This window comes from Zootoca vivipara, chromosome 9 (assembly GCF_965207765.1).
Source record: "Zootoca vivipara chromosome 9, rZooViv2.hap1.1, whole genome shotgun sequence".
NCBI lineage: Eukaryota > Metazoa > Chordata > Lepidosauria > Squamata > Lacertidae > Zootoca > Zootoca vivipara.
Window position 1 is genome coordinate 69,248,420 of NC_142592.1, and position 12,283 is coordinate 69,260,702.

At 47.8% G+C, this 12,283-nt stretch overlaps 1 protein-coding gene across 1 annotated transcript; it reads right to left on the reverse strand.

The window, feature by feature from the left end:
• Positions 1-8,190, reverse strand: LOC118091516 (C-type lectin lectoxin-Thr1-like). Its single transcript, XM_035128601.3, has 6 exons — positions 8,039-8,190; positions 6,724-6,801; positions 5,346-5,440; positions 3,757-3,897; positions 2,418-2,532; positions 1-279 (listed from the first exon to the last, which is right to left on the reverse strand). Exons 2-6 carry the CDS (start codon positions 6,779-6,781, stop codon positions 212-214), a joined length of 477 nt encoding a protein of 158 aa, XP_034984492.2. The 5' UTR covers positions 6,782-6,801; positions 8,039-8,190; the 3' UTR covers positions 1-211.
• Positions 8,191-12,283: the final 4,093 nt, after the last annotated feature.

The following is a 12,283-nucleotide window of genomic DNA, read 5'->3' on the forward strand; positions in this document are numbered from 1 at the left end:
AAAGAGATAAAGATGAAGTTTATTGGATGTTACATTTTCTGATCAACAACCAGGAGACGTGCGCAGGCAAATCAACAGCCAATCAACAAGGAGAGATCATAAAAGGATGTAGAGCTGGGGTCCTTGCAGGAATATCCCCTTTCCTTTATCTAAAGGAAGGTGTGTCTTCCTGATCCTGCCTTCTCAGGTGATGAGAAGCAGCGGCTCCATCCTAGCGTCTGTACTGGCAGAGGTATGGACGATCAGATCTGCAGTTCTCATCGTTCCACTTCAAGTATCCTGCAAAGCAAAAGAGAACCTGTGTCTCATGCTCCAGTCTGAGATTTTCCAAGGTTTAATATTGCAATGGATGTCACTGAGTTATCGCTAGGGATGTTGGAGAACTCGATAGTCAGAGAGCTATGACACCCAGACTAGTCAGAAGTACAAGATGGCAAAGCCCAAGGCTACTCCAGTTGCAAGTAGTTTATCTCCCTGAAATATACTCGGAGCCGAGAGTGAATTTCATGCTCTTTATTCAGCTTATATACATTATTTACACAATGGGCCTTGCATGATTGGCTACTTCAGGGCTACACCTGTGGGCCAATCAGGTTGTGGATTGACTTCTGCCTGCAGTCTGATTGGCTGCTCCTGCAGGCCAATCAGGTTGCGGGTTCACTTCCACCTGGAGTTGGATTGGGTAGCTCCTGCGGACCAATCAGACTGCTGATTCTGAATCCTATTGTTCTAGGATTCAGCTCAGTACATAACACTCCCCACAACTTTCTTTCTACTTGAAGAGCTGAGATTCCCCCCTCTCCTGTTTTGATGGCAGACTCCAACCTTAAGTTTACAGAAAACAGAAACAAGTTCTACACTGCAGCCACCAAAACTAGGATGCAATGGTTAAAGGGAGTATTAAAGGGAATATTAGATGTGTGTTTATAGGTTTGATCTGGCATCTCTCCCCCTGGAAACACTATATGGAGCAGTGATCGGGGACGACCTGGAGGAAACATCGCAGGAAATATTTGATTTATGGGGATTGCTCTAAGATGGCTGCGGCTGGCTGCTGTCGGCTGTGAGAAGGATCTTTGGATTTTTGGACGGACTTGGCAAAATACCAGGGGGCGAAGAGACAGGGTTAATTCATAGAGGAATCATAGGCATACTTTCACACAGAAACATATATGGTTTGGTTAAACTCGCTTGCTCGAAAAAACTCAGGGGCTTGAAAGAAGACAGAAGGATTTTAATAGACTATTGGATAAGATATGGACTTGATTGATTAGAAAGCAGTGAATATAAGAGGACTGGGCTTTCTGAGTCTGAAGTATGGGAAGTCAAATTTAAATTTGTATAATTCAGCAGAAGATTTGGATTAATTGTTTAATTGATATTTGTATAATTTGAAAATGGATTAGATGTTTAAATTGGGAAATCTAATAAAAATGTTTATTAAAAATAAATAAAGGGAATATGAGTTCTGATCATAGATTTTTTTATACTTTGGTTTTAAGATGAGGTCGTGCTTTTCCTAGATAGCTTTATGCAGCCTCTGATGCTTATTGCCTGCAGACCAATCAAATGAAACCTGACATGATTTTGCACTTCGTTACCCCAACGTGGGTTGCGTGTGGGTTAAACCACAGAGCCTAGGGCTTGCCAATCAGAAGGTCGGTGTTTCGAATCCCCGCAACGGGGTGAGCTCCCGTTGCTCGGTCCCAGCTCCTGCCCACCTAGCAGTTCAAAAACACGTCAAAGTGCAAGTAGATAAATAGGTACCGCTCTGGCGGGAAGGTAAACGGCGTTTCCGTGTGCTGCTCTGGTTTACCACATGACCCAGAAGCTGTACGCCGGCTCCCTCGGCCAGTAAAGCGAGATGAGCACCACAACCCCAGAGTCGTCCGTGACTGGACCTAACAGTCAGGGATAACTTTACCTTTACCTTTAGCCCGACGGCTAATAAGATTCAAAGAGATCTCTCATTCTGCAAGCACACCCTCCATTCCTAGGGGGTCCCACAACCGGGCTGCTCAGTTCATTGCCCCCCAGGGCCGGCTCTAGGTAGACCCCCGGTGGCGCGGTGCGCCAGGGCGCCGGGCCGTTAGGTAGGGCGCCGGGCGGAAACCATGCAGCGCCCTGTGAGGGCGGGGGCGCCGGAGCGATCTCCGCCCCTCAGCGCCAGGGCGGCCGACCTGCTCAAGACTGCCCTGTTGCCCCCCGCCAACATCTCCACGTCACCTGGGCTCACCCACTGGCGGAGGAAGGGGGTGCGGGGTGTGTGGTCCGTCCCAGGTGTCATTCCCGGGGTGTGTGACATTGTGCCACGCACCCCCCCACCTGCGACATGCTCTCTGGGACACGCACCAGCCACGCCCCCGCATGTGCGCCGCTCCGGATGCCAGAGCAGGATGCTCACTCTCTGGGCTCACCTGTGTCAGCCCAAAGCTCAACGCAGTTCTCGTTGTTGTTGTTGTTGTTGGGCTCTCCCGCATTCCAGTTCTTGTATCTGTTTGAAGACCAATCCGTCCACCGCCACTGCCGGTTCTGTGTGAGCAGGAAATAATAATTTAATAATAATAATTTATTATTTATACCCCGCCCATCTGGCCGGGTTCCCCCAGCCACTCTGGGCGGCTTCCAACAAAACAGAAATTCTAAAATACAGAAATCCATCAAACATTAAAATACAGAAATCCATCAAACATTAAAAGCTTCCCTAAACAGGGCTGCCTTGAGATGCCAGTTTGGTTGAGAAAGCAGTTTGGTTGTCAGGGAAGAGAGCAAAGATGCCCAGACGAGGCTCTCGCTAGGCAGAAGGGAGACCTGGAGTCTCCTTGCAGCAGATGCTCACTCTCTTTTTTACACACACACACACACATATATATATTATTTAATTTTCTTTTTTACAATTTAAATTACTCATTTTTTACATCCTTAAGATATCAATGGCTTCCCTTCTTCTCTTTCCACGGTTTATTTTACATATCACAAATCCCTGCATATTTTACAAAAACTATACTATTCAGTATTCCATTATTGCATCCATCAAAACTTATTTACACCGTTGAATTAATGCTGCCAGGGTTTTCAGCTGTACACAGTTATTTCCCGTATATCCAATCAACGTTTTCCGATCTTCTCTAAACGTATGTTCTTCTTGTTCTCTTATTCTATAGGTTAAGTCTGCAAGCTGCGCATATTCTGTCAACTTAAGTTGCCATTCTTCGTTAGTTGGGACCTCGCTCGTTTTCCATTTGGGGGCTAACGAAACGCAGTTGTTGCATACATAAAGAACCTTTTTTGACACCTGGGAATTTATGACTGAATTATCCCCAACAGAAAGGACTCTTGGGGGTTTTTTTGGGGGGGGGGGAGTACTTTTAAACTCCCCCCCCCAATTCATTATGGATCATTTGCTAATACCATTGTACCAAATGTGAAAGACCATTCCCTCCAGTGCAGCCACATGCTCTCAGTCTAGCCTACCTCGATGTACACCACTTTCCGCTCCTTGGAGGAGAGGCAGGATACAAATGCAATAAATTAAATAATAACCACTCAGCCAGTGCGGCCGCAGTGCATAGTATTTTAAAAATAAATTATTCTGCTACTGATCAATATATATGAAAATGGTTCACAACAATGAAGAATCCCAATGAATTTCCAAATACATTAAGTTCAGCATCTTCCTACAAGGCCCCCCGCAATCTGCTTTGGAGTCGTTTGTCCAAAAGCACCTTAGAAGCTAAAATAAGCCAGCAAATTCACCTTCAGGGGATCATGCAGTCCAATCCAGACACTAGTTCCATCTTTGTGGTATTTCATGATGTACTCGGCCAGCACGGCAGATTGATGGATGCTGTGGATGGAGGCCAGGTGACCGTAGGGGAAGTAATATTGGCAGGCGACCTGAGAGAGGGCAGGAGAAGCGTCAATTTTTTTAAAAAAAAAATTACCCAAAGAGCAGGAAATCAGGGAGAATTCAGTAAAGGGCAGGGATGAGGGAACATGCATGGAAGCCCAAAGAGTTTGGAGGTGGGAAAGAGGGTCCTGGGCACTTTTGTGGCATCCCATAGCTCAGAGTAAGCCCTGAAAGCTGGAGGCAGAGCTTGTTTTCCTGCCCTCCATCTAAAATCGCACGTATACCTAACTGGGGCACATGACCTGTCCTCCCACCCCTGCCAAGGACAGGGGCAGCCCTCTCCTTGAAAAATGGGGGAGGGATGAAGACCCCTCAGCCCCCAATACTTGGCACCCCAGATACCTATGAATTAGCACATGCAGATTTGAGACAAGGGCTTGCACCATTGCGCTTCCAGGCCCCCCTGTTCTGTATTTCGTATATTTGTGTATTTGTATTTGTATATTTGTATGGAAGTGAGAGTTGGACCATAAAGAAGGCTGATCGCCGAAGAATTGATGCTTTTGAATTATGGTGCTGGAGGAGACTCTTGAGAGTCCCATGGACTGCAAGAAGATCAAACCTATCCATTCTTAAGGAAATCAGCCCTGAGTGCTCCCTGGAAGGACAGATCGTGAAGCTGAGGCTCCAATACTTTGGCCACCTCATGAGAAGAGAAGAATCCTTGGAAAAGACCCTGATGTTGGGAAAGATTGAGGGCACTAGGAGAAGGGGACGACAGAGGACAAGATGGTTGGACAGTGTTCTCGAAGCTACGAACATGAGTTTGACCAAACTGCGGGAGGCAGTGCAAGACAGGAGTGCCTGGCGTGCTCTGGTCCATGGGGTCACGAAGAGTCGGACACGACTAAACGACTAAACAACAACAACAACATTTGTATTTGTATTTACAAACCGGCATCAACTCCCGCCCAGAAACCAATGTCCCCACTGTAAAAGGACGTGTGGATCCAGAATTGGCCTCCACAGTCACTTACGGACTCATTGTTAAGACCGCATTTATGCAAGACAATCTTCAGGGTCATCTTACCCATAGAGGCGCCAAGTTCTGGTGGCTGCCAGGGAAGAGGCAGAGGCTGGACGTGGCACCTCCCGGCATCAGCTCACCGCCCTGGCCGTCTCTGCCATGCAGCCTTCACCTCTTCCCCGCCAGAGGAGCCGGCTTCCAGCCGCTGCCCACCTCCTCCAGCCCCACCGGCAGCGCCGCCCTCCCTAAAAAACTCTGGGAAATGGGTGGCGGCGCCGGAGGGAGCTTTGCACCACGGCGCCAGATATGCTGAAGACGGCCCTGACAATCTTACTTCACTACAATATTTGTATTTCTAGTGCTCTGTGTTTGGGTGTTTTTAAGGTTTGCTGCAAGACGTTTTAGGCACGGCTCGTTGTGTAAAATCAGCATGTAAGTAAACCGATCAATCCAAGAGGCTGCACTTACCTCTGCCTCAGCCCAGGTCAATTTATTGCTGAAGAGTTTGTAGCAATAGCCACCATATGGAAACCAGTCCATGTGGCACCAGGAGGCCTCAGCAGCTGCTCACGGAGTCAAAGAAAAGCCCAGTCAGAAGCTGGCCTGGGGTTGATTTTCATTTATTTGTTTAGATATTTGTTTAGATACGTGTGTGTGTGTGTGTAAAATATTGTGTCAACACTACAACCAATTACATTCCCACCCCTTTCCCCCCTCCTCTCCCCGGACTTCCCTCAGCTCCCTTATCTGATTTGTATATTCATATTGTTTCTGCATATTATACAATTGTACCTATCAATTCCCTATACAGTGGTACCTCGGTTTACAAACACAATTGGTTCCGGAAGTCTGTACTTAACCTGAAGCGTACTTAACCTGAAGCGAACTTTCCCACTGAAAGCAATGGAAAGTGGACTAATCCGTTCCGGACGGTCTGCGGAGTACTCCACCTGAAGCGTACTTAACCCGAAGTATGAGTGTAATTGGTTCCGGAAGTCCGTACTTAAAGTGAAGCGTACTTAACCTGAAGCGAAGTTTCCCATTGAAAGCAATGGAAAGTGGATTAATCCGTTCCAGACGGGTCCGCGGAGTACTCAACTTGAAGTGTACTTAACCCGAAGTATGAGTGTAATTGGTTCCGGGAGTCCGTACTTAAAGTGAAGCGTACTTAACCTGAAGCGAAGTTTCCCATTGAAAGCAATGGAAAGTGGATTAATCCGTTCCAGACGGGTCCACGGAGTACTTAAACTGAAAGTACTCAAACCGAGGTGTACTTAAGCCGAGGTATGACTGTACAGTGGTACCTCAGTTTATTAACACAATTGGTTCTGGAAGTCTGTTCATAAACTGAAGCGTTCATAAACTGAAGCGAACTTTCCCATTGAAAGTAATGGAAAGTGAATTAATCCGTTCCAGACGGTCCCCGGAGTACTTAAACTGAAGCGTTCATAAACTGAAGCGAACTTTCCCATTGAAAGTAATGGAAAGTGGATTAATCTGTTCCAGACAGGTCCGCGGAGTACTCAACTTGAAGTGTACTTAACCCGAAGCATGGGTGTAATTGGTTCCGGAAGTCTGTTTATAAACTGAAGCGTTCATAAACTGAAGCGAACTTTCCCATTGAAAGTAATGGAAATTGGATTAATCCGTTCCAGATGGGTCCACGGCGTTCATAAACCGAAAATTCATAAACCGAGGTGTTCATAAACCGAGGTTCCACTGTAGTTCATATTCTACTAATAAAAAGTTATGTATGTATGTATGCTTGTTTGTTTCATTTCTATCCCACCTTTCCTCAAGGAGCCCAAGGTCCCTCCCTAGCTCTGTCTGGAAGAATGGAACTCACCTCTCGAGAAAGGAGCAGCAATTAGGAAGCTGAGACCAAAAAAAGCCAAAACCCCCATCTTTAGTTTTCCTTCCTTTTCTGTGGGGAGAAAGAGGTAAAGGTAAAGGACCTCTGGGTGGTTAAGTCCAGTCAAATGTGACTATGGGGTTGTGACGCTCATGCTGTCCCTGAATAAGTCTGGCCCAACTCATAGCCGCGGACGTGCCTTGGACCTGGTGTTTACCTCTATGGATGTTGGTGATCTGACACTAAGGAAAAGCGAAACTAAAGAAGTGCCATGGTCAGATCACTACCTGGTGCAACTGGACTTCTCCGCGACCCTTCTCCTCTGCAGGGAGGTGGGACCAATTTGGATGGTCCGCCCCCGCCACTTAATGGATCCAAATGGTTTCCAGAGAGTGGTAGGGGATGCTTTATCCCATGTTGATGGCCTTTCAGCCAATTCCCTGGTGGCCCGCTGGAATGTAGAGTTAACCAGGGCTATTGACTGTCTGGCTCCAAAGGGCCCTCTCAGATTGCATGGAGCCCGGACACACACAAAACCTAATCCTAATGACAAACTTAGTTGATCTCTAAGGTGCTACTGGAAGCAATTTTTTTATTTTGTTCCGTGTCAAGACGAAAGAGGAGATGGAGCTGAGAGAGGTGATCGGTGCCAAACCTTTGGAATGCCCCCCCCATCTGTTATGACAATTGCCAAATCCAACCTCCTTTGTGGAGTGTTCCTTCAGCTTCTTATCTCCTCTCCCCTCCTTGGGAGTCCTCTGGGTAGCTGCCGCTGCCATCCCTGGTCTCTGAGCTGCCCCACCTGCTGCCCCAAGGAGAGGTGCCTCCTCACACTGCCCCAAAGGGGCCTGGGACTTGTCTGTCCATTCCCAACAGCAAGGGCTGGTCGACTGGCTGGCTGGGCTCCCTCACCTGCTGGCTTGCTTACTCCGAGGCCACCTCAGCTCCTGGAAACCAAAACCCCCTGGCCAGCCCCAGAGGCACCATTCGCCTGTGGGTCTTGTAGCCAGGGCTGCTGCAACAAACAGCTGTGCAAGCCTTTGGGAGGCAGAGTCGCGAGAGGGCATCAGAGGAGGAAGGGAAGGACAGAGGGACAGAGCCCAGTGTTGCCCGGGCACCCCGGCCATCCTTCATGGCACCCCAGGGTGCTATGGCACACTGGTTGAAAACCACTGATCTTGGGGCATTGAGGTGCCCCCGAAAAACATACCCAGGTCAAGAGAATTCACTTGCACGGTGCAGTATGATTCTTCTGCAGGGATTTGGCTGCTGTTGAACCCTGGACAAAGGGACCAGCTTGGCTACTCACCTGTCCACCTGGATGAATGGATGATTGATCTGCTGTGGTGGCAATTCACGCTTCATCTGAGACAAACACAAACCGTTCTGGGTCATTTATATCCCCTGGAGAGTTTAGTGAGAGGCTAGTGGTTTTGCATTTGCATAGATAGGAGGAAGCACAAAAGGGCAAGTTGAATTTTTGTTTAAGGGCAAACATGACCCAGAAGCAAGGAAGTATTTTGCTTTTACGTAGTGGGACAATAGTGTGCTTCAAATGAGTTTTATGTTGTGCAAACACGGGTGTATGAATAACGTTCCCGGTTTACGGAAGTTTTTTTGACTGATGTTTTAATGTATTTTTAATCTTTTGTTGGAAGCCGCTCAGAGTGGCTGGGGAAACCCAGCCAGATGGGAAGCGTAGAAATTTGTTATTGTTATTATTATTATTATTATTATTATTATTATTATTATTATTATTACTCGTAGTTTCCTGAAATGTGGCCTGAAAACCTTTGCTTCATCTTAATGGTAGGCAATTAACTGAGTGAGTGGATTACCCTGACTCAGACTTGTGCCAACCACTCACATCAAAGTCCTGTTGGAATAATTTGCCTTATAAACTTTTAGCATATCCTTCCTGGATGGCGACCTGGGGCTTTCCCTGAAAACATACCAGACTATTCAAACATTCCTCACCAAGAGAAAGAGGGAGAGGAGAGGAGAGACAACTCACCGTAATTCTCACTGCTCTCTGATGCCCACACCAGGTCACTGAAGTAAGCAAGCCGAACCCCAGCATATGGAAAGAGAGAAATAAACAAACCAATCCTTAGGGCATGTAGCAACTCCCCTATCATAGAATCACAGAGTCAGAAGTGGTCATCTAGTCCAACCCCCTGCAATGCAGGAATCTCAGCTGAAGCATCCAGGTCAGAAGGCCATGCAATCTCTGCTTAAAAACCTCCAAGGAAGGAGAGTCCACCACCTGCCAAGGGAGACCGTTCCACTGCTGAACGCCTCTTACAGTCGGAAAGTTCTTCCCGATGTTGAGTTGGAATCTCCTTTCTTGTAACTGGAAGCCATTGGATCGAGTCCCGCCTTCCAGAGCAGGAGAAAAAAAGCTTGGTCCCTTTTCCTTGTGACAGCCCTTTGTCACACTAAACATATCCAGCTCCTTCGACCATTCCTCATAAGGCTCGGTTTCCAGACCCCCTAGGAGGAAAGGGAGAAATATTTGGGACTTTTCACTTTAGAGAACAGGCGAGTCGTGATGTGATCGAAGTTCATGAAATGATGCAGGGCATGGAGAGAGCAAATCGGGGAAAGTTTCCCCCCTCTCTCATGACGTTAGAACTCATGAGCATCCAACACAGCAGAATTTTGGAAGGGGGTATTGATGGCTCCTAGCCATGACGACTGTTCTGCCCCACAGCTGCTTCCAAATCTCAGCTGCTGGAAACCACAGGAGAGGAGAGTGTTGCTCTGGTGCTCGGATCCTGCTTGCAGGTTCCCCACAGGCATCTATTTGGCCACTGTGAGAACAGGATGCTGAACTAGACGCGCCATTGGCCTGATCCAGCAGGCTCTTCTTACCAAGTTCGCCCCCCCCCCACCAACACCATCACCAGTCAGCGGCACCCTCACCCCACCCCTCTCGGAGGCCTGAGCTCTGCACCGCAGCTCCCAACATCCCCTCTCTTAGATATTTATTTTGTACTAGGAAGTGTTTTTATTTGTTAATCCTTTGTTGCTCTTGTGAGCTGTTTTGAGCTCACCCTGGTTGTTAGGAAAGGGCTTGGAGGAGGAGTCAGCGGATCTCTGAGGCTTCTGTACACAGTGCTTGATTCTGATTTTTATGCTTGAGGAGCTGGACACAGAGGAAGGGTATAGAACTTGTACAGGTATATATCTGTATCTGCGAAGCTGTATGTATAGATCAATGTCCAGAATTAAGTAAAAGTGAAACAAAAGAAGTGCCATGGTCAGATCACTTTCTGGTGCAACTGGACTTCTCCGCAACCCTTCCCCTCTGCAGGGAGGTGGGACCGATTCGGATGGTCCGCCCCCGCTACTTAATGGATCCAATTGGCTTCCAGAGAGTGGTAGGGGATGTTTTATCCCATGTTGATGGCCTCTCAGCCGACTCCCTGGTGGCCCGCTGGAATGTGGAGTTAACCAGGGCCATTGACTGGCTCCGAAGCGCCCTCTCCGATTGCATGGAGCCCGGACAGCCCCGTGGTTTTCCCCAGAGCTGAGGGCGATGAAACAGTCGCTGAGACGGCTAGAGCGCCGGTGGCGGAAAACTCATTCTGAATCCGACCGAACACGGGCTAGAGCTCAACTTCGAGCCTACCAAGTGGCAATGGCGACGGCGAAGAGGACCTTCTTCACCGTCTCCATCGCATCTGCAGAAAACAGCAGCAGGAGACTCTTCCAGGTGGTTCGCAATTTAGCGGAACCACCTGCTCCATCCGGGCCCAGTACGGGCCACAGGATCTCCTGCAATGATTTTGCAAAGTTTTTTGCAGATAAAGTCGCTCAGATTCGGGTAGAGGTAGACTCCACCGTGGGAGCAGGGCCGGGGCGGGGGAGTGCTAGAGTCTTGTCTAGTCAAGTTTTGTGGGATCAATTTCAATCTGTTACCTCCGAGGATGTGGACAGGCTGCTTGGACGAGTGAAACCAGCCACCTGTCTCCTTGATCCTTGCCCATCCTGGCTAATAAAAGCTAGCCGGGAAGGGCTGGGCGATGGGCTCCGCAGGGTGATAAATGCTTCTCTCCATGAGGGAGCCTTCCCAGACCCGCTGAAAGAGGCGGTTATTAAACCGCTTCTTAAAAAACCATCTTTAGATCCAGCCAATATGGCCAACTATTGCCCAGTCTCAATTCTTGGGCAAGGTGATTGAGCAAGTGGTTGCTGAACAACTCCAGGCACGCCTGGAAGAAGCGGACCATTTGGATCCCTTCCAGTCAGGATTCAGGCCTCATCATGGGACTGAAACTGCCTTGGTCGCACTGGTCGATGATCTCCGGCGGGCTAGGGACAAAGGTAAGAGCTGTTTCCTTGTTCTGCTGGATCTCTCAGCGGCTTTTGACACCATCGACCATAACATCCTTCTGGACCGTCTAGAGGGCTTGGGAGCTGGGGGCACTGTCATGCAGTGGTTCCGCTCCTTCCTCCTGGGCCGTGTTCAGAAAGTGGTGGTGGGGGATGAGTGTTCAGACCCCTGGGCTCTCACTTGTGGGGTGCCTCAGGGTTCTGTCCTCTCCCCCATGCTTTTTAACATCTATATGCAGCCGCAGTTATATGCATATAGATGTTAAATATGCATATGCATATAGCTGCATCTATATGCAGCTCAGTTGCGGATATGCCTGGAAGCGAAGCGAAAGGAAAGTCCGATGCTGTAAAGAAAAATATTGCATAGGAACCTGGAATGTAAGAACCATGAATAGAGGTAAGCTGGATGTGGTCAAAAATGAGATGACAAGAATAAATATCGACATCCTGGGCATCAGTGAACTAAAATGGAAGGGAATGGGCGAATTCAGTTCGGGTGACTATCATATCTACTACTGTGGGCAAGAATCCTGTAGCAGAAATGGAGTGGCCCTCATAGTCAACAAAAGAGTGGCAAAAGCTGTGATGGGATGCAATCTCAAAAATGACAGAATGATCTCGATACGAATCCAAGGCAGACCTTTTAACATCACAGTAATCCAAGTTTATGCACCAACTACCGGTGCTGAAGAAAGTGAAATTGACCAATTCTATGAAGACCTACAACACCTTCTAGAAATGACACCAAAGAAGGATGTTCTTCTCATTACAGGGGATTGGAATGCTAAAGTAGGGAATCAAGAGATAAAAGGAACAACTGGCAAGTTTGGCCTTGGAGTTCAAAATGAAGCAGGGCAAAGGCTAATAGAGTTCTGTCAAGAGAACAAGCTGGTCATCAGAAACACTCTCTTCCAGCAACACAAGAGACGACTCTACACATGGATATCACCAAATGGGCAGCATCGAAATCAGATTGATTATATTCTCTGCAGCCAAAGATGGAGAAGCTCTATACAGTCAGCAAAAACAAGACCTGGAGCTGACTGTAACTCAGATCATCAGCTTCTTATAGCAAAATTCCAGCTTAAACTGAAGAAAGTAGGAAAAACCACTGGGCCAGTAAGATACAATCTGAATCAAATCCCTTATGAATACACAGTGGAAGTGAGGAACAGGTTTAAGGATTTAGATTTGGTGGACAGAGTGCCTGAAG

Excerpts from the sequence above, each read along its gene's own strand:
- LOC118091516 (XM_035128601.3), bottom strand. The coding sequence starts at position 6,781 with ATGGGGGTTTTGGCTTTTTTTGGTCTCAGCTTCCTAATTGCTGCTCCT. Across the intron at positions 3,898-5,345 it reads TGACCTGGGCTGAGGCAGAG|GTCGCCTGCCAATATTACTT; the intron begins GTAAGTGCAGCC and ends GCCCTCTCTCAG. Across the intron at positions 2,533-3,756 it reads GACTGCATGATCCCCTGAAG|AACCGGCAGTGGCGGTGGAC; the intron begins GTGAATTTGCTG and ends CTGCTCACACAG.